Source organism: Festucalex cinctus, chromosome 10, assembly GCF_051991245.1.
Source record: "Festucalex cinctus isolate MCC-2025b chromosome 10, RoL_Fcin_1.0, whole genome shotgun sequence".
Lineage (NCBI taxonomy): Eukaryota > Metazoa > Chordata > Actinopteri > Syngnathiformes > Syngnathidae > Festucalex > Festucalex cinctus.
Window position 1 is genome coordinate 12,920,969 of NC_135420.1, and position 25,487 is coordinate 12,946,455.

Here is a 25,487-nt window from a genome sequence, read left to right on the forward strand (position 1 = left end):
ATTTTTTTAATATTTTTTTTTAGCTTTCATTCATGGAAAAAGTTTGTACACAGGGAAAAATAAAGGCTTTGGCTGAATCACCTAACACAAGCCAGATCGCGCTTACCTATTCCTTCTGAGTGTCTTGAAAGAGATTGAAGTTATCCCTGTGCTGTTCTCACTCCCTTTTTACTGTCTCCTCCTCTAGCATTATCTGGCTGGCCTCTAAAATATTAATTAATGCTATATCTAGTTTTATTTTTTTATAACGAATGATTTTGTTTTTCCGTTGTAATAGTAGTTTGAGGTGAATCTAATCTAAAACAAATGCCAGACCCTGTTTGAGCTTGTTATGCATATGTCAAACATCGTGTTGAATTTTAGAGTGGGTAAAGTAATTGTTAAACTGGGTCTGACAGACTACTCATTTGTGATGCTTGTCTTTCTTGGTGTCTCTCTCCAACAGCAGCTCCCCTTTCACACTTATACAAAGTGGAAAAGTATGTCATTTAATAGAAAAGTCAACAATTATCTGTTTTCTTAGACCCACTTTGAAAAAGTGGCCATCCAGCATCATGAAGTGCTTCAATGCGGAATATTTCACGTTCACTGAGTTCTCAACAGAGAGGAATTGAATTCACCTTTTACACTAGGGATGAATTATTGATCCTTCTTTGATAGAAATTGCAGATTGTTACGACACATTTTTTTTTTTCTCTTTTATGGCTGTGCTCCTGGCTGACCCAAGATCTGTTGTGTCAACTGTTTTACACATACACTACATGCCGTCTCCACCAGAAGCAACATGCTACTCGTGAACCGGTCACGCCAACCAATCACTATTAACCTACTGCAAATGTTGTAACGTTAACATGGTTTGAAATGCCTTCATCAGAAACAGAGGCGGAGTTTGGGCCTTAATTAACTCTTTGACCGCCAAAAACGTTTAATAACGTTTAGTAAAATCACGATGTATGCCGCCATAAACCTTAAGTGACGTCAACTTTTTTTTATTTTTTAAATATATCAGTGGTCAGTGCAACATCCAAGTGCAGTGCAGCCAGGTCAATGAGTTGTGAAATCAAAAAACACCCACTAACTATGGCCAGCAAATGGCAGCGGTAGCTGCTCGGGCCCTAACTAGAGCTGCAAATTACAATGAAACATGATGCAATCTGATGAAATAGAACGTTTTCAAGGCTGACGTGAATGATCAAAGCCTTTGTAACATTAAACCTAATTTGATGGAGAGTCACTAAACAAAAAATATTACTATTAAAGTCACTGTTGTGGAGAAAATGTATCTTTTCTTTTCAATTTTCGCTCAATGTCACTCAAATGACCTATTTTGAAATGGTGATTACTAAAGAACAGAATGAGGTAGAAACTGTTTTTTTATAATGAAAGAATAGAATGTGATATTTCATGTGGTATCCAAGTTGTTTATGTAGCAAAAGAACACAATATTCTGTTTGCTTCGAAAAATGAGTTAAAATGCTCGAAATCCACTGTAAAAGAGTTAAACAGCATAATTGGTAAAACAGCATGTCAGTTTTTGTGAGTATTTTGGGTTTGAGGCTGCAGACATTAAAGATTCCAAGTGTTTTAATTTCTCCGTACTGTATTTTGTTATGGGCATTTGCCATATGTTCGGTTGTTATGGATAAGTCGAAAATGTTGGGCATGTGATGTGCCGAGAGCTGTACCACATAATGATACGCATTGTAGTGTGCTATAAAAGTGTTGCTCGTCAGGTATAAACCTTTAGCGTTGGATGCGGTGTTATTGTTAGCTCTGTCACTACTAGCTAAGATGGTAACACAAGAGTCACCTTTCTATCATGTTATTCTTTTGCCTGACTCTCAAGGCATGACCATTCAACCCATGCTTGATACAACTGTTACATCATTATAATGTAACAGTTGGATTTTGGGTGAAACAATTAACAATACTGCCATTAACTTGATGTAATTTTAAGGATATTGTGATATATATTGTTTTTGTGATGAAAAACTGTGGCCATATTGCACAGTACTACTTGGAAAATTGTTAAAATTGCGTTGAACTTTATAATTTATATACAGTATAATTTAAGGTTAAACTTCATAGAAAAGAAAATGTTGCTGTTATTTTTATTCTAAACAAACAATAATTGACATTCTTAATTAAAAAAAAGTAATGCAAAATTTTTTGAAGTGTGTTATTTAAAAAAAATACATAAAATACAAAATACGTACAAAATAATTTTCAATAAGTAATAAGAAAAAAAATATGTAAAAATACATTAAGAAGCAATCCTTGTGTTTAGGTTTCCTCTATTATTATAATAATAGCTTTTCATGCTTTGATGGTATGTTGTAATTTGCTGCCATGTTTGTAAACATACATTGTGACTATTGAACTGAAGCTTAATTTGAAATTGTGAATCAAATTCATGTTGCAGTATCTGCCAGGAAAGTCACAATTACATCATTTCAATTTGTTTAGCCTTACTTTATGCCACAATTGGAGCTGACTCACTCTGCTTTTCTGAGAACTCATAAATGAACCCATAAAAACCAGACAGGTAGACAAAAACGATTTGATGTTTTAACCAATTAATGGTAATGTGAATGTGCTTTTCACAAGCTGAGGTAAAAAAAATGTTATCATACTGATGTATAAAGAATTATGTAAACTTGATGTAAAATTGCTGTTAATTTAGGCTCATGGTGACATAAACTATAAAATAAGCAGTGGGTTAATATGCACTGCAAAAAAAAAAGAATATCAAACAACTGGAAGGTCCCCATGGAATATATTTAGGTTATCTGTAACCATTTTGATAATATTACTAGCTACTATTTATCAGAAATTTGGCACATGCATGAAATGGGTATCTATGAAAATGAACAAATTGCTTTTGGTGGATATTAGGATTGCTCGGCCTTGGTGGAGGTCTGCGCTCAGTGCCGTTGTAGTTTGTCTGCACTGTAAAAGAGATGGAAAGGAGCACCTCGGGTACAGTATATCACAAAGCATTCTGGGTGGTGGCTGGTACATTGATGCTCTTGGATCAACACTAATGAGGCTGCGTTGCAGCATTTGTCAGGGAAGCCTCGGCTGCAATCTGTTTGCTGAACCAGCCAGAAGCACTAATGATATCATCAGGACATACCGTCAACTATGCTCTAATACAGAATGATGCGACGCCCGTTGTTTCACCTCCCCGGCTACACGCTCCCTCTTTCATGCTGTACCTAAGTATTAGGTGGAGTGCATTTGCACATTGGAAAGATACAATCTTTAATCAGATAAGATATAGCTGTCCCATTATAGAATAAGCCCCTGCGGATGTTATCTAAAATGTAGGCATGCCTGTGGATTTATTTAGATTTATATAAATTGTTTATATAGTTTGTAATTGTTGAAATTATAGAATTGCAAAGCTCGTGACAAATATACAGTTAGAAAAGAAATTACCATATCCCGAGTTTCTCCCTTTGCGAGGGATATGCAAAATGTTTTGTTTAATCCCTTTTAGTTCACGCTATCGTCTCTATACCTTTGTACCCAACAGCTTTCTCTAGATTTGCATTATTACTTTGTCCAACTGCTACCACCAAATTTGGTGTGACTGATTCAGCCCGCTGTTTTATTTATTACATTTGTTCCTTTTTATCTGTGTATAGCGGATGCTGGTGGCATGATGGTTTGTCATGGTGAACTGCATTAGCACCGCAGAGGGAAGCACATCCAAATGAAATAGTCTGGAGTGTTCCAAGATTGCCCCCGTTTAGAGAATTTTCTGACTTCTTCATGCACTGTCACCCATTAAAAAACAAACACTAATCACGACCCTCTCTCCCTTTTCTCTTTTTCTGTCTGTCTCTTCCTTTCATTCTGCTTGTTTTTGCTGGATGTTGTTGTTTCCAGGTGCCTTGCAGATCGAGAACAGCGAGGAGACAGACCAAGGAAAGTACGAGTGTGTGGCGTCTAATTTGGAAGGCGTCCGCTACTCGTCCCCTGCTAACCTTTATGTGAGAGGTAGGGAGAACACGAGTGTTAGACCAAAAGAAGTCTGCACAATCCACTTTTAGTGTCGTTACTGTTGAGCTTAACGAATAATTGCTTTCCTTCTAGCTCTCGCTCTATTTTATCCAACTAGTATAAATATTTTAGCGCTGGTAATATTGCCTGCCCGTTGTGTAAATGAATGTGCACTCTAAAAGCCAATTGTGAAATATACAGTCATTTGAGCAACTGATGTTCTTCTGCATTATGATGTAACACTTCATTTTGTGTCTTCCAATGCCATGCCCAACTCGCTTGGAAGGAAATGCATAGCACAAGAGGCCGTATGTCTTTGTTGTACCGGTTGCCAGACACTTTTTAACTTTAATTGTGCACCCAAACAAATGTGGAAGTTGCTTAGTTTTTTGTTATTTTCAGGTACTGGAGCAAAACGGTAAGTCTGGATTTTGATTGAGTGAGGAGGGGTTAGTCGCTACTAATCAAAATCTCAAACGTAAATGACCGTTAACACAGTGAACACCACTGTTATGTAACGAGGGCAATTCCTGTCACGTGTGACATTCTCAAAACAATTCTTTTGCTATTCAGGGCTTCAAACTGAGGCAATACTTGAGACTTTGTCAATTATAGGATATATTTTGTGTCTTAGGCTAGCACTGTCAGCATATATAAGTAGTTTAGCGTTTTCACTTCCCTTCTCAGAGATACTGAGGCAAATATGGTGCGTGACGCCATCTATGATTTGCCTCAGTATCTTTGAAAAGGGAATTGAGTTAGCTACACTACTGACAGAGCTAACCTAAGACACAATAAACATCCTATAATTTATAAGGTCTCAATTACCACCTAAGCTTGAAGCCCGGAGGAGCAGCAGAATTGTTGTAAGAATGTCACACACGTGACATGAGAATGGCCCAACATGTTATCATTTTCTGGAGCACAATCCTACAAAATACCATATCTCATGTTGTATAATATTTACATGGTCATACATTCAAAGCTATGGAAAAGAATCAGTCTCAGAGTAAACATGCAATATGGACAAAAGCCATCATTCGACCACTAATGTAAAAAGACAATGACTCCCTGTTTAGTGAGGTTTAATAAATTGAAGCAGATGCACTTTCACCATGTATTATTTATATGGCACATATTAAATAAAGATGCCTCGGTGTCTACTCAGTTTGTTCCTTCTGCTGTGTACCAAATAACTTTGTTCCCAATAAATAATTCACTAGTCTGACATTATAAATTGGGTCAGAGCTGTTATTTGTACTTACTATTGCTATTGTATCTCCACAATAGGCAAAAAGTGGTGAAAAAAGGTAGTCGGCATTTTTAAATATGATGCTGTAGAACTCATCATATAGTCGCTCATGCAGTTAATGACAAATTACAGTCAACTACTACATAATAATAATGGGAACACTTGGTACAGCCTTGGGATTTATTAAACGAGTTCTTGATTGGGAGACAACAAAAAGCAGCGTTGAATTAATAATTTGTGCAGTTTACATGAACACTGGCTCCATCAGCATGCCTTTCGAGTGCGCAAAGGTCATAATTATTTGGGTGCCCTCACTCTACTATATGTAATACACGAGTGGTGTCAACCTTTTGTCTGTTTTCAGTTAACTTTTGTCAATCGATTCTGATATGTGATGTTGACAATGTTTTTGTTCACAAATTACACCTGAGATTAGCAGCTGCAGTAGAGACACATTTCTAATGATTAAGCACTCATCCTTCAATTATTATAGTGCCAAAATTGTGTCAAATAGAAAGATGTAATGATTCTTCATTTAAAAAAAAAAAAGTCTTGAACTGCAGGTTCTAACTTCAGCTCAAACGTGTCTATTTTCTTTTCTATCGCTCATTAGTTTTCCCTTATTTTGTCTTTATTTAACTTCCTTCTCTGACAAAAAGCAGAATTAGCCATCAGTGGAGGCACTCTTTGTGGGCTTTTGAAACCAAATTATAATACGCAGGATCTTTACTCCATTTTTTTTTTCTTACCGGCAACAATGAATGATCTTGATTGTTTTAGTTTATTTATTAAATATGACATTTATTCAAGGGGGTGGGTAGGCAAGTGTTCTTTCAAAATGGGTGTCACCAGTAGCAGGGACAGCGTGGGGGAAACGAGGGCAAAGGGATTTATTTAAGCAAAGGGAAATGTAGCTGCAGCTAAACACCTTGAGGTGGCTTTTTTTACTCTCTCTGTGTTTCCCCTATTTTTCTCTTCTCCTCATGTCATTGTGTTCTGCATCAACCCCTTTACATCCCTCAGAGCTTCGAGAAGGTTGGTGTGTTTTTTCTTTTTTACTTTAATGAACCCACAATTGAGAAAAAAATCAAAATGTTAAAAAAAAAAATCTAGTTAGATTTGCCTATTACATAGCTCAATTCATTTCTAAATTAAATAAATGATAATCCAGTCAATCCAAACTGCTAAATTAATTTGAAAAAAAAAAAAAAAAAAAGTTTTCTTATACATTTCCAAGGAAGAAATGATGAAATAAAACCTGACTAGTTCGGGTTTTGTTAATTTACTTTTATGTTTGCATTGTGGGGCCTTTTCTCGTTTTGCATCCTCTGGTATTGCTTCTGCACCAAAAGGCTTTCTTGCATGTGTTGTCATGGAAACCCAGCACGTGAAAATAACAGGACATGTTGCACGATGGAAGAATGTAACTGCGCTTGCATGCCTGTCCAGGACCCCTTTGGCCGAATTGGTCTTTTTATTTTTATGCTTTCCGTGTGTTCCGTTTCATTTAATCCTTTCCTTGATTTTTCTCAAATTCTTTTCCCCCCAAAAATCTGTTTTGGCTTTCCCTTGGTTCTCGTGTTGTTTTATGTTGTGATTATGGTGTGTATGTCTGTTTTCCTTTTTTCAGTTGTATTTCATAACATCATTTTATGTTAAAAAAAAATAAATAATCTTTTTGTTTTGTTTGTTTTTTTGACGGGTTTGTGTTTCCTTCTCCAAATGACGCTGCTCTGCTTCTTGACTCTTGCAATGCATATGGAAATGCAGAATGAAAGTGTGTATACAGCCAGCGTTTCTGTCATCTTGTTTAAATGGAATCCTTTATTGAAAAAAAAAAAATTGTGACCTGAGTGGGCATCTTGATGATTGCATCACGTGGCTTGATAGCAATATAACTTTTACATCGTCTCCAAATAGATGATGCTTGATTTATATTTGAAATTATGAAAACCAATTGTAATTGCTTAAATGTATTATGTTTTTGCTTATTTACTTTTTATTGAAAAACACATTCGCATATCTCACATTCAATTTGAAAATATCCAACTTTCTATTGCTTTTCCATTTTACATAAACAATAACCATTGAACCAACCAAATGGGGAGCCGGGAACCTATTACATCACTATATTTGTTACACACAAAAAAAAAGCGCAGGAGTGGACATTTGTTCATTTTAATTTACGACAAAAATACTATTACCATAACCAGTCAAATACAATGCAATTAAACACAGTACAATGTTATCTTTTTAATCTCAGGCAGTCTAAGCAATCTGTAATTATTATGTTGGTTCTAAATCACAAATGTGTGATTATATATTTTTAGAAAGAATTATATTTGACGAAGGGGATTGTAGATCTAGTGCAATTAAGATTCCAAATAGCGGGGACTGAATTGCGTGTTCACAGATTGCACAAGCTGTTGGCAAAAGGTATAAAGTGGTGGTGACTGCCATATTGGAAATAGAGTTTTACACTGTCGTTAACTCTGATGGTTTTCACCCTAGAAATTATGCGAGACATTTTATGTGATGGAATTGGAAGTGCGAGTAGAAGACAAATCAAAAGTTACAAGTTAAAAGTAAATTTTTTGGAAAGCAATAAACCAGATAAAAGACATATTATGTTTGTTTTAAGTTCAATCTGCGTTTACAAATTGGGACAGCACAATTGAAAAACTGCACTGGGAAAGCCCAGACACAAGGCAATATGGAGATGAAAGGAATTTTGTCATGCAAAATAGCACAAAAAAAGCTACAAAATTCAGTGTTCAATAGGCAAGATGTTCCTTTTTTTTTTTTTTTTGCACCTGCCTCTGAAACGCAGTATAAGACGAAAGCAGCCATCACAATTAGTCTCAGGTTCCTTTAATCATATTGCCTGTGCTAAATTCAGCTACTGTATTTTCTTATATTTCTCCAGAACTTTGCAGTAATCTTGCACATTTATCAATCGTGATCAAGTTTGCACCCGTTTTTACACACGCACACCTTCAGTAAATCAGGTATGAACCCTCCCTCATCTAGCAGCTATTCTGAGTTTCCAACACTTCTTTCCACCAATTGACTGAAAACACTTATTGTTTATGATCACTTAAGTCTGCCATCGTAAAGCCTGACAAAATCCCACTCCAAAAATAGAAGATAATGGAAAACTAGTGATGACTTTGAAGTTAAAACGATGACACTGATGCAGAAAGACTGTGCTGCCATGTACGCATGTGCATGTATGCCCTCCTCTACTGATATTTGCTTGGTTCTTATGTGCTTGCATGTTGCTATGTATCTGTGTGTGACGTTGGGAAAGAAAGCTAGATTACACCTTATGTTCTTAATGGCCAAATTAAACCAAAAGCCTACATTTTCTACAAGTAGTTGATGTTTGTAGCCGGCCCTCATAAACTCGTTTTATTTTAATAAGTTTTATTCTTGTACAAATATATGAATGCAGTCCCAATCTGAATGGCATCACTCAATGAATGGATAACCACATGGGGACATATTTGAATGACAACTGGCAGCTTGTCCTTTCTAATAACAACATGGCGATAAACTACAAATCTCCCATAATCAGATGCCCTTGCAGTGATTCCCGTCACCTTTCTTTGGGTAATAATTTTCATTTTGATGAGCTGTCCATAGACCCTTTTTAGCATCAGCACAGCCAAGGTATTAACACAGGCTGACCCCTGCAGCTTCTATGTAAATGTTGTAGACTTTAACCAGAAAGCGTACCAAAAGAATCTCCATATGATGCCTGTGTCCTCAGGCAGCAAGAGGGTGTAATCTCAGCTTCAAGGTGACACTAAAGGCTGCACATTATTTTGGCTTCCCTCTTCATTTTAGGGCAGCATAACCTGCCCTACCAAAATGGCCAATAATGTCCACCTCTGTTTTTTTGTTTTGTTTTGTTTTATATATATTATTTTGGGCACAAATCCCTCCACAACACCACCCACTTTTAAACTTAGTAGAGTACTCTGGCGTTCTCTCTCGACTGCTTTTCACCTCGTTCACTGTAAGTCTTTTTGTCTTTCTCTCCACATTGGGGCTTGAAACAAGATAATGTATCCAAATAGAGCTATATGTTTGTTTTCTTTTCCTCTCAAGTTCCAAATGGGCCGGCTGGGCACCTGGGCTCTGTGAATGAGAAGCCTGTCAATACCGATGTGATTTTTTCGTTGGAATTTTCACTGTTTTGCGCTACAGATTAGAGAGGAGAGCAAAGGCCCATTCTTAGACACAGTGTTGTTTTGGCTGAGTGGCAGATGAAACGTGATTCATACACACAATTAATTGGCATAAAAAAAAAAGTGTTTGTGTTAACACTTTAATGCTCTAACATTGACGTTGACATCCCTAATGTAATGTGTATTGTGTACGTGTGTTTATATATACCGTAATTGCTGGACTATAAGGCGCACCTGATTATAAGCCGCACCCAGGACATTTCTAAAGGAAAAGGCATTTTGTACATACATAAGCCACACTTGACTATAAGCCGCATGTGTCCACATTGAAACATGAGATATTTACAAAGAAAGACGGTACACAGAAAGAGTTTTCAAAGGTTTAATAATATACCTTAGCTTTTCTTTCCAAACAATGCCTGTGACGCAGCAGTAACACAGCAGCAATACGGTAGTAACCAATGGGGCTGGTTAAAAATAACAGATAACATACGGGTAAAAGTCACTGAGACTGAGACTTCTTGTATGTTCCATGATGAGGGTTTGTTCATGGTAATTTTATTCATGCACAAAGCGCCAAGTTACATTAAACTTGCGTCTTCCTCGAAACATATTCCACCTGTCTTACCCTTACCTTTTCTGCTCGAGCGCCCCTAGAGGCCATCAGAAAAAAAAAAAAAAAAAACATATATTAGCAGCATCATTGTATATGCCGCAGGGTTGAAAGCGTGTGAAAAAAATTTCGGTTTATAATCCGGCAATTACGGTGTATGTATGTATGTATGTATGTATGTATATATATATATATATATATATATATATATATATATATATATATATATATATATATATATATATATATATATATATATATATATATATATATATAAGGGATGTAACGATATCGGCAATATCGTGATAATATATCGTCGTCGTGATGTCACAATATTAAAAGCAGCACACCTGTTAAAAAGAAAGTCAGGTTGATTTCTATTTGCTGCAGTTCTAGCACCCTCTGGTGGCTAGTTATTTGTGCAGTTTAATTTTCACAAGGCATGTTTTGGTCCTCTATGCTTAAAATCCATGCTAATGGTCAGATGAAGGGGGAACGTAATATGCTCGTGAACCCAGTCAATATGTGGCGGGCCTCAATGTGTGCGTACATTAGAAAGTAACTGCCTCAATATTAAGTGTTATTAGAGATTATAGGTTGTTTATATGCATTGCTGTTATGTGTTATGTTATTTTTTTATTTTATTTATTTATTTTTTTTAACAATCGGCAACTTCCCCATGTGATAATTATCGTATCGTGACCTTAGCATGATAATACCGTATCGTTTGGATATCGTTACAACACTAATATGTATACAACACTATATATATATATATATATATATATATATATATATATATATATATATATATGTGGGTACCAACCACATATACAGACAGTATCACAAGATGGTGGAGGAGGAAACTCAACTCAATGTTGTACAATTGTTCAACAGTGAGTCATGATCCCCTCTGACAACGGAAATGGATTGGGAAGAACACAAACCTACCATTTTAAAACACACAATTGATTTAGAAAAACAGAGGAGTCAAAGCTGTATGTGTTTTTGTTTTTTTGTTTTTTTGCTTGTTTCTAACAAGTTAGGAACCAGGAAAAACAAGTCCAAGAATTGGAATTTACCATTCATTTACTTGTCTTGGCAAACTGAACTGAGCTGTACCTTGCAGGTGAAAACATGGCTTTTATTATGGTGGATGATGCTTATTATTTCTCCACTCTACAATATATTCATGTAGCAATAGTTTAGAGACAGCCTCATTCACTCAGCAGCTCCCCGTCCATTTGACTGATCTGAGCCCCTGGGAGAGAAGTGCATGATCGGACACATTGTCCGCAGAAAACCGACCATTTGTCCTATAATGATGTTAGAATTGGAGACCAAATTAATGGAAACACAAAACCTAGCAAAAAATTATATTCTTACATTCCGCACAGGTGCATTGTAGCACTGTCTAGCAAACTGTGTGGGCTTAGTTCTTGTTGTGGATTTCGTCATTTTAATTTGTCACATCATTTGTCAGTTTGTCTGGAAGAGTCCTGTATTTGGGTAGTGATGGCATGCTTGGAAGGGCTTGGCGTGACATTTTTGGATTGTACTAGTCTCGGGTGTTTGCCCAAGTGGATGGGGGCACACCTGTATGTCACTCTTGCCACACCCATGCATGTCTGTGTGATGAATGGACTGCCCTTTCACCTTTCTTTTCAAGGCATTGTTATTAATTAACTTGAATGCTGAGATATATATAAAGTCCCACCATATGGTGGACCTCTGTTATGCTCATTTCACCCAACTAAATGATTTTAAGAAATCAATTTGGACTAAATAACTATTACAGTGTTTTTTCCAGTGCTTAGGTTCTTACACTGAGGGTAAAATACTTACGTATATATATGTATAAAATACGTGTGTATATATATATATATATATATATATATATATATATATATATATATATATATATATTTATATACACGTATTTTATATATATATATATATATATATATATATATATATATATATATATATATATATATATATATATGTATATATATATATATATATATATATGTATAAAATACGTGTATATAAATATATATATATATATATATATATATATATATATATATACTTTTTTTTTTTTTTTTTTTACTCTAAACCTGAAGCCGTTTTTATTATGTATACATCAAATGGACATTCCTTACAGGTCAGATAATGCCTAAATTTTTAGTTTAGTTAGTTGTATGACATGAAAGAAGAATGACATTTCATCATCCATTGTATAACTAATTTAATAAACCTTTTTGTTTTTAAAGTGCAAATCACGTCGATTATTAAAAGGCAATCCCAAGTGACATTAATGCCAACATCCTTTTAGTAATGAACCAACCTAAATATGAAATGCTCACATCAGTGCAAAACAGATCCTAATGTCTGCACCTTGCATCGTCTGGAATAAGTCAAAATACCCCAACGGGCCATCACTAACTCCATATTTTTAAACACAATCTTTAATAGGCAATTTAATCTCAATCTCAATACCCAAATCAACCCCCAAAACCTGAGAGTTCCTGAGTTGCATTTGCACGCTTAGGTGCTCTGTTTAATGCTGTCCTCGTGTAGTTAACTCTTGCTTTGAAGCCCCAGTGTGTGAGACCTTCAAACCCTCTCTTTAAGCCATGGTCTGTCCTTTGCTTTGCTTTGGAATCAGTCTCCTTTTTCTATCTCCCCACTTATGCCCTCCCCCTCCCTCCCTTTCTTCGATAAACCTGCCTAACCCTATGCGTACTGTAGAGTATGTCTGTATGTCCACCAGTCTATCTGCTTGTCAACTTCTATTTGTGTGCTGTCTTGCTGCTCAAGTCTGTTTTGTTCCGCTTTGTCTCTTGTCCTGTCTTTTCTGCCTTGTCTCCGTCTGTCTCAGCTTTTTCATTTAATTCATCATTTTTTACTCTTACATTTGTACAAATTTCCTTCACCCTCTCCAAACTTCTTTGCATCCCAACAAACATTTTGACATCAAATTGTACGAAGCAGCATTTTACAAAATTTTGCTGGTCCGTCATTTGTCCTGGTCATCCCTGGGCATCTTTCCGTCATCGTCAGTCTGTCATTTTTTTCAAGCCGTACCAAACTGTAATCGTCAGTCCGTCATTTTATTTTGACCACGCTTCTGTCATCACTATTTCAAGACTGACAGACAGAGGTGGGCATTCCGTCAGTACTGACGAAATGTCTGTCCTTCGTCAATTTCAACAAAACGGGCATCCGTCAGTGATGGACTGATGGATAAGAATGTCCACCTCTGTTATGAAGACTGCCAAATGTAGTAGAATCACATCATCATTAACAGTAGTTTCAGGTTTCGTTTTATTTTAAGACTTAAATTAGTTAGCTTTCTGTTCAGATCCTCTTAAAATATTAATACAGTGATGTACCAAAAATGAACTCTGGCTAAGCAGAATGAGCTGCTGAACCACCTGGCATGCGCAAAGATAATCCTCCCATGTGTTCAAATATTTTAGGAATGGTACTTACTTGGGCCTTTTATAGAGCAATATGTGTACGGTAGTAAAGGCAATTATCTCAGATCAACGCTGGTTGCTCACCTAAGCTAATTAAAAACAGCGAAAACCATGCATTGTATAAACACTGAGCTCCTTTGTGTCCTCTTTGAGTCTCTATCTGTCAAGTGTTTATTGGGATGCCTTTCATGCACATCTTTTGTATTGTTCTACTCTTACATACTTCACACAGTCATACCTCTAATAACTCGAAAATACCACCAACATATGCGTATATACACCTACACAGTACATTTTGTATCATATTTGTCAGAGCTCATCCTTCATTACCTTGCTGTATCTTCATTACCACTCATCTCCATTGAGGTTTTCTTTTTTTCTTTATTAGTTCTCATTCTGCCCTTCTTCATCAACATTTCCCCTCTCTCAACTTTCTCCCTCCTTCTCTGGATTTCTACTCCCTGTGGTTCCAGTTTTGTTTCTTGACTCCAACACTGTGATAGTAGAATATCTTGCCACAACAACTCTAGTTGTTTTCTACGTACTTGTAGGCACACACCTTGTTACTCAATTCTTATTTTGTGTTAACTGGGACTGCGATGTGACAATGTGCCAACATCACATCCTGTCACATTAGCTGATGAAAAAAAAGTTTACATACTATTGAAGTGGGTTACTCCCCCCCTTCCCCATCTCCAAACCTCCCAACTCTTTTCTCTTCCTCTGTTAACTCTTTGGTCCTCTTTTCCCTTCCGTTCTATCCACTTCTCTAATGCTTTTATTCTCTATCTTGTATCTCTTCCTTGCTCTCCAATCGTCTTTTGTCTGGGCATGCTAGCGACCCTTCAGTTATATTCCTCTATGCATTTTATCTCAATTTTTATATCTGATTTTGTTATCATTTATCCTTAATTTACCTCAATCTATTTATGCATGCTGTCTGTGAAACTGATAGCTGCATCTATCAATGGAACCGTGTCAGATCTTAATAAGGCTTTGTCCAGTGGATCTACCCTAAACCACAAAAATCTGATTAAAGTTTCTCATCTTTAAGGTTTCTAGTTAGATGTAGGTGACGAGAGACAATCAGCGCCAGAATATGTTTAGATCCCCAGACCCTAGTAACCCTACACTTCCTGTACTATGGGAGAAGCCTCTAATGGCTGACTTCCTCTGTGGCAGAGTGCCTGAGTGGACAGGAAGTACCAGGTTGCCATGTTGGCCTTATTGATAGTACTATCACGAGGCCTATTTCTTCACACTTTGATAGGCCGTGATCAGGTTATGCTGTAGTTGGTTATGAACAGCAGTTCAGCTCCAAAGATGAGAAACTCGTAATAGATTTTTGTGTCTATAATTGTGCTGTGATGGGTCAAATATTGGTCAATGGAACCTTGTTGCTATGAATCGTTGCTTTCTTGTTAATCTATATTGTTGTTGAAGCAGTTCTGTTAGTTTAGTTCCTTCTCCTTATTTTGAAGTTTTTGAAAAGTCTTTTTAGTTTTGTGTTTTGTTCCCATTACAATGTTAAACTTTTTTTGTGTTAAATACCTCTACGAGAAGGGTCCATTTTCATCGACCTATGTTGTTACTTCTCTTTCTTCTTTGACTCTCTTTGCCCTCTTTGTCATCCTCTCCCTTCTTCATGCCTTCTCCCAGTCCGGCGGGTGCCTCCTCGCTTCTCCATCCCACCAACGAGTCAAGAAATTATGCCTGGTGGGAGTGTGAACATAACATGTGTGGCGGTGGGGTCCCCCATGCCTTACGTCAAGTGGATGTTAAATTCAGAAGACTTGACGCCAGAGGATGAGATGCCCGTGGGTAGGAATGTTCTTGAACTGAGCAGCGTCCGTGAGTCCGCCAACTACACCTGTGTGGCCATGAGCAGCCTTGGCATCATTGAAGCTGTGGCGCAGATCACTGTCAAATGTAAGAGATAACAACACTCGTTGAGAAGGGAACATCAGAGGTTCACGTACAATGTGTACAGTAGCAAAATACGCTTTTATGGATTTGATTTTTAAAAATTCTTCTCTGGTATCTTAATAATTCACCACTTTCCAAGCAAAGTTTTCATTAATTACTAACAGCCTTTTGTCTTGTCATCATAACAGCACTTCCGAAACCTCCAGGTACTCCTGTGGTTACCGAAACTACTGCCACTAGTGTGACTATCACGTGGGACTCCGGCAACCCTGACCCAGTAACCTACTATATCATCCAGTATCGTGCTAAATCCCCAGAAAGCAAGTATGAGACGGTGGATGACATCACCACTACACGTTATAGCATTGGTGGCCTCTACCCCAACACAGAGTATGAAATTCGAGTCTCAGCCGTCAACACCATTGGCCAGGGTCCTCCCAGTGAACCCGTGGAAACCAGAACTGGTGAACAAGCCCCTGCCAGTCCACCTCGTAACATTCAGGCCCAGATTATATCTCAAAACACTATGATGGTACGCTGGGAAGACCCAGAGGAGCCAAATGGACAGATTAAGGGCTATCGAGTTTATTACACCATGGATGACTCGCAGCCTATGAGCCTCTGGCAGATTCATAATGTCCAGGACAGCATTATCACCACGATTCAGAGCCTGGTTCCTCAAGAGACCTATACCATCAAAGTCCTAGCGTTTACCTCAGTAGGTGATGGACCCTTCTCTGAGCCAATCCATGTCAAAGTGCTGCAAGGAGGTAAGACATGTACATTATGATTTTTTTTATACCAATATTAATATTTAGACATATACCATACCTTATTGTCGTCCAATGTTTGTTTCAGTTCCTGGCCAGCCATCCAAATTTCAGGTTGGAGATGTATCCGATACAAGCATTGAACTGACCTGGGAACCAGCCTTTGATAAAGAAGGAATTATAAGTTATGAACTACGCTACACAGAGGGCAGTTTTGGCTCCCAGGTAGGCATGTTCGGTGATGCATGGATTAGACTGTATTTAATCTATCATTCATGATGATGATGATGATGATGAGGACTATGTTTCTCATTGATCATAGATTAAGAAAACATTTGGACCTGCATCTTCATACGTAGTGGAAGGTCTCCGTCCAAACACAGAGTATCACTTCTCCCTGGCAGCTATCTCAAACAAGGGCATTGGAGCGTTTACCAATGACATGTCACAGAAGACCTTGCAAGCCAGTATGTAGCTTTTTCACAATCTTTCTGCTTTATTGTACTTGCTAAAACCAAAGATCATTGACTAGGCATTGTTAATGTTCTTTTCTCTGGTGTTGAATTCTGCATCAACTTTGAACAATGTTTTCTTCTTCAGACATAACAGGATTCAAAGCTGATCCGTATGGATTCATATATTTTTATTTTGTTTAATCTTATGCAATTAGACAGGCATTAGAAATTGCTTCATTTGGTTGAATTTAGATTTTAGACTGTTTTACAACCTTTACAGTTTGAATTACCTTATTGGATAAGATGGCTGTGGTTCCAGATGTATAGGAGTCTTTTCTACGCTTAATCAATATGTACTGACATATGCCAGTTGTGTTACTAGTTTCTTCTTTTCTTTCTCTTTGCTTTTCTTTTGAAATGAGCAAGTGCACTTCGATCCACATCACCAAGACACAAAAAATGTTAACTCTGCTCTGAATCCACCAAGGTTCTCTTATGAACTGGGTCACAATAAGGAATCATACGAGTGTTTGGTCACCAAAGGAAAAAAAATGTAGGCATGCTCAAGTCCTGTCTACATCTGTGTAGACGATTTCACTGTACATATTAGAAGAAATACCAAACAGAACAGAAGTCTAAATTTTAAGATTTTTGTGAATATAGACCATTTATATTTAATTCTATCTAACAAGATACACCTGTTGATCTGAAGCTAGTTTTTATTTCTAATTCATTTATTTGTTGTTTCTCCTTGTTTTTAGATACACTCCACTTTAAAATGTTCATGTCAACACCTCCTTTACCTAGTCAACTACAGACAAATTATCCCGACACAAGGAATAGACTGTTGACATTCATTATTCATTATTGTATATATATTTTCAAATATAGCTACAAATAACCACTTCTAACACCATTGGGAAACTAACATTCCTGGTTCATAGGAGAGCCATGGTGAAGGAGTAGACATCCTTTAACACATTTTCTGTTTCTACCAGTGCAACTTGTTGACTGCCCCTCACTCCAAAATCTGGGCACCGGGACTTTGACGCAACCACCTCACTGTTCTTTTGTTTGTTAGTTTGTTTTTATTTCTGAGCAGCAGAGCTACACAGACAGTGCAGCTTCACCGAGGAGAGTGCCAGTTGCATGCAACACTCACTCCTACCCCCGGGGGTGCTATTATGAATGTATCATTGCATTGTTGATGGGTCCAGGCATGAAAATATACTTTATGTTATTCCAGCTTCATTCTTCACTTGACGTCTCTTGGGTGTTTTTGTCCATCTTCACCTGTCAATGTGTCTGCTATTTCCTTAGCTATGTTTTTTTTTTCTTGAAAAATAACCACAACCACATTGAACTGGACACACACTCCATCCGACATCAGCCTATTCCGCCCCCCACACTTGCCTCCCACGCCCCCTTCTGTCTTTGCCACTTGTTCCACTGTGCAAAGGAACATAAGCTCTCCTTGGAATGGCCTTGCTCACATTGTGTCCCCTCCCTCGTACTTTGGGTCTTTTAAAAAGTTTTGAGTTAGTCCTTTTCCTTACTTTCTGTTACTTTGTGGGTTATTCAAATGGTATTAGTTTGACATTGTGTCAAACTGTAGCCTGCTGCTGTTTTTTTTCCTTTCTTTCTTTCTTTCTTTTTTTTTTAAATTTATTTATTTATTTATTTATTTTTAGTTAAGTCTACCACAGCCAGCTGCAAGCATAGTTCCATATACTGTACATGCTGAAAATGTACCATACAATGGTCCAAGTTAGGATTTGAGAAAAGGGGCTTCTCCTGTCTACATGATTACAGTGGATAGAAAGGATAACCATAATATTCATAGGAGTGTCCGTCCATATTTGACGTTTTGAGCATTTTCCCCCCAAATTTACATATGTCAGTGCTTATTTTTCCTAGTTGTCCTCTCTACCTTCTCTATCCATTCTACTTATGCGGTTCTGCCTTTTGCCCGTGAACTCTCTCAGGAAATATTGTTTAAGGGGCGAATGTGGGAGTCAACACTCAACTCTCAAGGGATTCCCGTTGGGATCTTACTGTGTAGGTCAGAGCAATCACAGTCTAAAACTGAGAAAAATATAAGTGACAACACATTAAATCTTTTGGATGCCAGAAGGTAAGTGACTTTGTGGTTATAGGGTTTCAGTCTGCCATTCCCGAAAACCTCCCAGAGACGACTGGTTGTTAATTAGCTTTTAACACCTCACAGCAAGTTTCCCATTTTAGCACTAACTTGCTGATATGTTAAATCATATTATGGTGACATCACTGCTAATTGGCTTCCCATTAACCTCAAGAATTGTAGCGCCTTTGTGCATCCCTGCTTGAGAGAAGATATAATGTAGGGTACGTTTCATGTTTAAACTAGTGATGTGTCATGCAATACGGAAAAAAAAAATTTGGTTTTCTATTCCCAGGCAGACTGAAATCCTTCACCACTAAGTAAAAACAAAGACAGACAAGTCAAACATAATTGCTCAGTAGCTATTATATAAATAAAAAATAACTGCATATTGTTAATGTTTATGCTCAGAGCAAGCGGCCTCACCCAGGGCTATTGTCATGGGGACCACTTTGTTGAGTATATGTAATTGTAAATTAGATTATTAATTGCCTTTTAACCTTTAAATTCAAATAGGCTCTTTGGGCCTCTTGGCTGTTATAAATTGAGATGAATAAAATAGATCTGACAACATTACTGACAACAGTGGCCCTCATTCCGAAGCAGCAAGGCCTCTTGGGTTAAGGTGTCATCGTCAGCCCATATCCTGAGCTTATTTATTGTGAGACTGTTCAGACGAGGCTCGATTGGGTCCACAATTTGAGAAGCGGGCAGGGTCCCAGCATCCCTCGTGCTCTTACCCATTTTTAAGACATGGTAATAGGGCATGAGTTGGATCCTGGGAGTAGGTGTTAGCGGACTGCAGGGCCACAAAGTCACAGATAGGAATCCCATTTCATAGCTTCGGAATTAATTTCATGCTTTGCTATGAGCTCTGACCCATCCCCTTGGATTGTTAGGCTTTATTCGTTTAGCTTATACCTCAGAACTGCCAGTAGCCAGTCGAGCTCTGTCGCTCAAATTAAAGCAGTGGATTCTAAATCCTCCATATTTAGCCAAACAAGCCGTTTAGCCTTTCCACTTACTGTAATTACGGGAGGTTTTTAGATGTATTGGAGCATTTGTTTTAAATGCAGCATGGACATTTGGAATCAAGCAAGATTAATTTTATAATGATCCCCAAATGTGACCATCCTGCTCGTTGACACTGCTGATGAGTACACATTTCCCATGCAGGCTGTGAAATGTGCTTTTTCGTTGATTGCAAATGCTTTGGTTGTTTGCGGTGCATCCAATGCTGGCCTGGGTAGTTAAAGTGTTAAAGTAGACATTCTCTAAGCCAGTTTCAGGCTTCAGAGTGAGCCAAATCAATTTTGAATTGGGCAGATTTCAAGCCTGTCAGGCATTCTTTGTTGTATAGACTGGGCAGGTTGGGGCGAGGGGGCTAAATAGGAGCGATTGGCAGCTCATGGCGAGTCATATCAAGATTGCTTGAATCACTTGTGTTTCAACAATTCAATTTGATCAGATTCCAAGTTGAGAAAAATTTTCTGAACTCCATCAAAGTGCAATACGTAAGATATGTACTTAGCATCCTAAGTTCACAGACAGCTAAATCAATTTTCTTCTTGACTTGTTCTGATAAAAAACCCACAGTTTTAAAAGTACAATACCAACACCAAAAACCCAACGTTAGGTTGCTCTGAACAGTCAATGATTGTCTCCAAATTGGTCTGTGATGTGTGACCACCAGAGGTGGGCATTTCATCAGTACTGACGGACGCCTGTTTTTCTGACAAATGATGAAAAATGTTTAAAAAAAAAAAAAAAAAGATGACAAACTAAACACTGATGGAAGTGGGTTTTTGGTCGTCATTTTAATCGTCACTAACCGGGTTAATTTCCAACAGACCTGTCAGTTCATCACAGCTGGACGCCCGTTTTGTTGATGAATAACGGACTGACGGACAGTCCGTCGGTACTAACGGAATGCCCACCATTGTCAGTCCTAAAATATTAGTGATAATGGAAGCATGGTTAAAATAAAATGACTGATGATGATGGAAAGCTGACAAGGCACTAATGAATGATGCATCAGCAAAATCTTTGTAAATTGCCCAACTCTGCTGGCCACTACAATTTTTTCATAGGTGATTAAATTGTACACTTCTAAAGGAATACAATACATTCCCAGTATCATATGCTTTGATTAGATTGGTTCCCTGGTGTCAGGTTGAAATAGAATTGAAATACAGAAATTGTAAATTGTTTAGCCTAGAACTTCCAGGGAAGTTTCAAAGACCCTCAAGTGAAGCATTAGCGCAGGTTCTCGTATAGTTCTAGAATCCGTAATCCTACGGCTGGTCTTGTTCACGGGTAATGCACTTTATTAAAACTCTGTCACAGCCAGTCTTAAACCATCATCGGTCTGGAGGAGGCCTGTGCACAGCGATAGCCCATGCTCTGTCACATTCACAGTCTCTTCACTTCATCACAAAGACCGAGGACTGAGCAGTTATTGTTGACGTGGAGAGTTTTGCAAATACAACAAAAGTGCTGGAAATAAGCTGAAAGGCTCCAAATCCAGTAAGAGCGAAAGGAAATAAGCCCATTGGACACAGAGAAGGGATTGTGAGGTCTTGACCTATTTGTTGTCTACCACGAGACTCTCTCTGATTGCCAAAGGCTCTGGTTGTTATTTCATGCATTCGTTAATGGAGTTGGTTTGCAAAAACGACGTGCGGTCATGTACAGTATCATTAACCTTGAATGAGTACATACCATTTGCAATCAGGACGACGCTTTTCTCCTGTGTGTCATCTTAACTAACCAGACAGTTTCATTGGCACATAATATGAAATGGGATTCATTTAAACCAAAACAAATGAGTGTTTGTGTTGTGTGCCCCCCAACTCCCATAGAAGCCTACAGCCTCCCTTCTCACAGTCTTGTGGACCCTCCGGCCCAAACATAGCAGCCCTGGCTAAAGCAAAAAGCTGAACCTATGGAACTCCGAAAGTGGGTCCAAAATTGATGTTCACATAACCCAAAATTGAAGGTGCTACACCTGATGCAAAGATTTAGTTGTTTGTCCCTCGAACTGGATTGAATGAAGGGAAGCACTTGCTTTAGTCCAGGGCTGGTGGTAAGAAAGTCTGAAATGTAGTGTTTATGGGAGCCAGGTACGTATGATGCAGACATTTTTTGTTGTTGTTGTTTATTTTGTTGAGTTATTTGTCTGGTTGTGTGGAGTATTCTGTTAGTCCCATGTTTTCCGATGAGTTCTTATTTTGAATTTATGGTTATGTTTGTTTTGAGTGACATGGGTTACATACAAATTCATCTCCCAGTACCCCTCTTACATTCATGATTTATTCCATTTGAGTTTTTGTGTGTGGAATGGCTTAAATCCTGCTGGTATTTATTTCATGTGTTGGCAGTTGTGCTGTTTTTACATTCAATGTAATAATGAACAGTGCTGAATACAGTGATGGGGTATTGAATTACTACACAAAACTGCAAAAGCTGAGAAATAAAAATGACCTTTTATTCATATGATATCAAAATTTTAAAAACATATTATCACTGCAAGGCATACTGTGTAGTCGAGTATTATGGGTCCTATTTTTGCAGACTGGCGCACAAACACTCATCCGGTGCATTTTAATGTTCGTGCCGGGTAAGTCTAGTTTACCGTGTTTAGGAATTAGGCAGACCGTGTTGCACCTTGCTTCGCATCCCGTCGGACCGAGGGCAGGTTTATTACACACCCCTAACACACTTGACAATATAATGACCAAATGTAGACTACAATTTAGACCAGATAACAGCAGGTCTAAATTGTGTCACAGGTGGTGTAACGCAATTTTGGTGCATTTGATCGTGGTGCATTCACACTGTAAATATCAAAACAGCATGCATCACTCCCTCTGAAATCAACTCATTGAATAAATTATTATTATAAATCTTAAATATTTTTATTATTAATAGAACAGCCCTTGACTGTGGCGCAACTATGGGTTGGGGAGCGGCCAATTTTATTTTATCATCCGCAAGTGGAGCTCTTCTAGCATTTCCTTTTAAATGTACAGTAGTTTACGTACACCAATCTCCTGCATCTACATGTGAACTTCAAGGGAATAGTTTTTATTGGATGACAAACAATTTGGCTATGTTCCCTCCCACAGCAGCGTACAATGATGCAAATGTCGTTCTCAAGCTGCACTTGTCTACCAAAATACCCCTCAAAAATGAAAACTCCCCGTATGCGCACAGTTAGACTGCGCTTTGTACTAGACTTGTGCTAGGCATGAAAATAAGGCCCAAGAGTTATGCCTATTAAACAGTAAAAATTATTCCTCGTGTACATGAAAATGGAAAGAACGAAATATTTTTTAAAAATCAGCTTATTGTGATGGCCAAATTGGTTAAAACAAAACACCTGTCCTACACCAGAAAGAAAAAAAACCTAAGGCCAACTGGCAGATCACACATCCTTAATAAAAAAATAATAATAATCTGTATGCAACAAAACTAAAACAACAAATTCAATTTGGAACTTTGCATTTGAAGAATAGTTAATTCATTATTACACCATACGATTTTATCACTGTCCATTTTTGTTCACATTTGTTTGATTTATTTTTTTAATCCAATCTTTACATCCTTGTTTGTTCCTGCAATTCTGTTAAATTCTTCTTCTTGTTTTATGACCCAAGTTTCAATTTTTCCTTTTATCATTTTCTTTATCTCTCCCATCTTTTGTATTTTTCGTTTTTTCACCCCACCCTCCCTCTTTACCCGTCCTCTTGGTCCTCTACCCCCTCCTTCTTCCCCCTCTGCCTTCCTTTCTGTCCTGTCCGCCTCACCAGAGCCCTCAGCCCCCCCTCAAGACATTAAGTGCAGCAGCACCAGCTCCACCTCATTGCTGGTAAGTTGGCACCCCCCGCCATTGAAGAGTCAGAATGGTCTCCTGGCGGGGTATAGGGTGCGCTACCAGGTGGCGGAACAGTCAGAGGGCACCGGTGACGATGTGGAGTCAATGGAGGAGCCCACCGTGCCTGCCACCGAAGAGCAGGTGCTGCTGCAGCGCTTGGATAAATGGACCCAGTATCGGATCACTGTGTCTGCTTTCACGGTCGTTGGGCCGGGCCCTGAAAGCGAGCCGTTAATCTGCCGGACCGATGAAGACGGTACATAAATGTCTGTTTTGTAGTAAACATGCATTCGTTTTCTCTGGTTTCTTTTGATGAGCATTCACAGAACTGTTGACAGTAGAAAAGGAAATTATAAACTGGCTAACAAATGTTCATGCAATACATAATGACTATCCAGCTGACTTTGGGTGAAAGGGTGATACACCCATGACTGGTCGCCAGCCAATCACAGGGCACATATAGACCAACAACTGTTTGGACTTGCATTCAGACCTACGGGCAATTTAATGCCTTTAATGAAACTAAAATGTGTTTGGCACGTGGGATAGGAAGCATATGTAAAGAAATTCACCTTATGCAAGATTTATGAGCAATTAGGGTGTTGCCTTTAAAATGTTAATTAAATTTATTGTATCATAGTGCTGCCAGCTCTATGCCATTATCCAACATTGTTTAACAAAATCATGTTGCTCAGCTGATACCCTTTAGCAATCATAATTGTAAAATAATTGGTTGGAATAATAATAATAATAATAATAATAATAATAATAATAAAAGTAGTAAAATATTTCTAAATATAATAAGAATTACCTTTTATGAGTCATTTTTATTTGTGTGTCCTTGAGCATGACTTCATATGGTGTTGCGTGACTTAAAGGAATTGTGGTTTCCAAAAGGTATGCTATTCTTAATTGTTTGTAATTGAAGAACCTCTTTAATCATTTAATGCACAATTTAGGGACCCATATTGCGTGTGTTGCAACTTGGCTGAGTTTTTGTCTTGTGGCAAAAATGCTGCCTTCTGATATTGACAAAAAACGCAGGTCATATTGGACTCATGTTGTGCATTAGGATGGGTGCACACATTAAAATGTTAAATTCCGGAGATTAGAGATTACCGTATTTTCCTCACTATAAGGTGCACATAAGAGCCTTCAATTTTTTCAAAAGCTGACCATGCGCCTTATAATCCAGTGCGCCTTATATATGGATCTAGGGGTGTTAAAAAAAATCGATTCAGCAATATATCGCAATACTACATCGCGCGATTCTCGAATCGATTCAATAGGCGGCTGAATCGATTGTTTTTTTTTTTTTTTTTTTTTTTTTTTTTAAAAGAGCTCAGAATTGTTCATTCGGTAGTCTTACCGATTCAACGTCTTATCATCATTGCCCTTTTTTTTTTTTTTTTTTTTGTGTGTGTGTGAATCGATTTTTAAACTTCTATTTTTAATGGTAAAATATTCAACAAAACGTCTGACTTCGGGTTAGGATTCACACCTTGAGCATGGAAGAATGTTATATGAACGGAACATTAAGCCTTAATATTTTATTTTAATGCTGTTCAAACATGAAACAGATTACAACCTCTATAAGACTGAAATTTCAGATAAATAAATAATACATTTTCATATAAATCTTACACTCTACAAGCTTACTGATTAGTATTTTCTAAATTTGAATGAAAAAAAATCGCAACAATCGACTTATAAATTCGTATCGGGATTAATCGGTATCAAATCGAATCGTGACCTGTGAATCGTGATAC

The 25,487-nt window shown here is 37.7% G+C and overlaps 1 protein-coding gene across 17 annotated transcripts in view; it reads left to right on the forward strand.

The window, feature by feature from the left end:
• Positions 1-25,487, forward strand: part of ptprsa (protein tyrosine phosphatase receptor type Sa) — a 245,904-nt gene that overhangs the window by 157,519 nt on the left and 62,898 nt on the right. For 7 of the 17 annotated variants that reach the window (XM_077535321.1, XM_077535315.1, XM_077535318.1 and 4 more), the window contains 7 exons: positions 3,895-4,005; positions 6,284-6,295; positions 15,211-15,480; positions 15,666-16,247; positions 16,336-16,472; positions 16,570-16,714; positions 23,654-23,974. In XM_077535321.1, coding sequence (XP_077391447.1) covers positions 3,895-4,005; positions 6,284-6,295; positions 15,211-15,480; positions 15,666-16,247; positions 16,336-16,472; positions 16,570-16,714; positions 23,654-23,974 — 1,578 coding nt within the window. The remainder of the gene's footprint in view (positions 1-3,894; positions 4,006-6,283; positions 6,296-15,210; positions 15,481-15,665; positions 16,248-16,335; positions 16,473-16,569; positions 16,715-23,653; positions 23,975-25,487) is intronic. The other 10 variants (XM_077535319.1, XM_077535322.1, XM_077535329.1 and 7 more) reach the window with 3 other exon arrangements.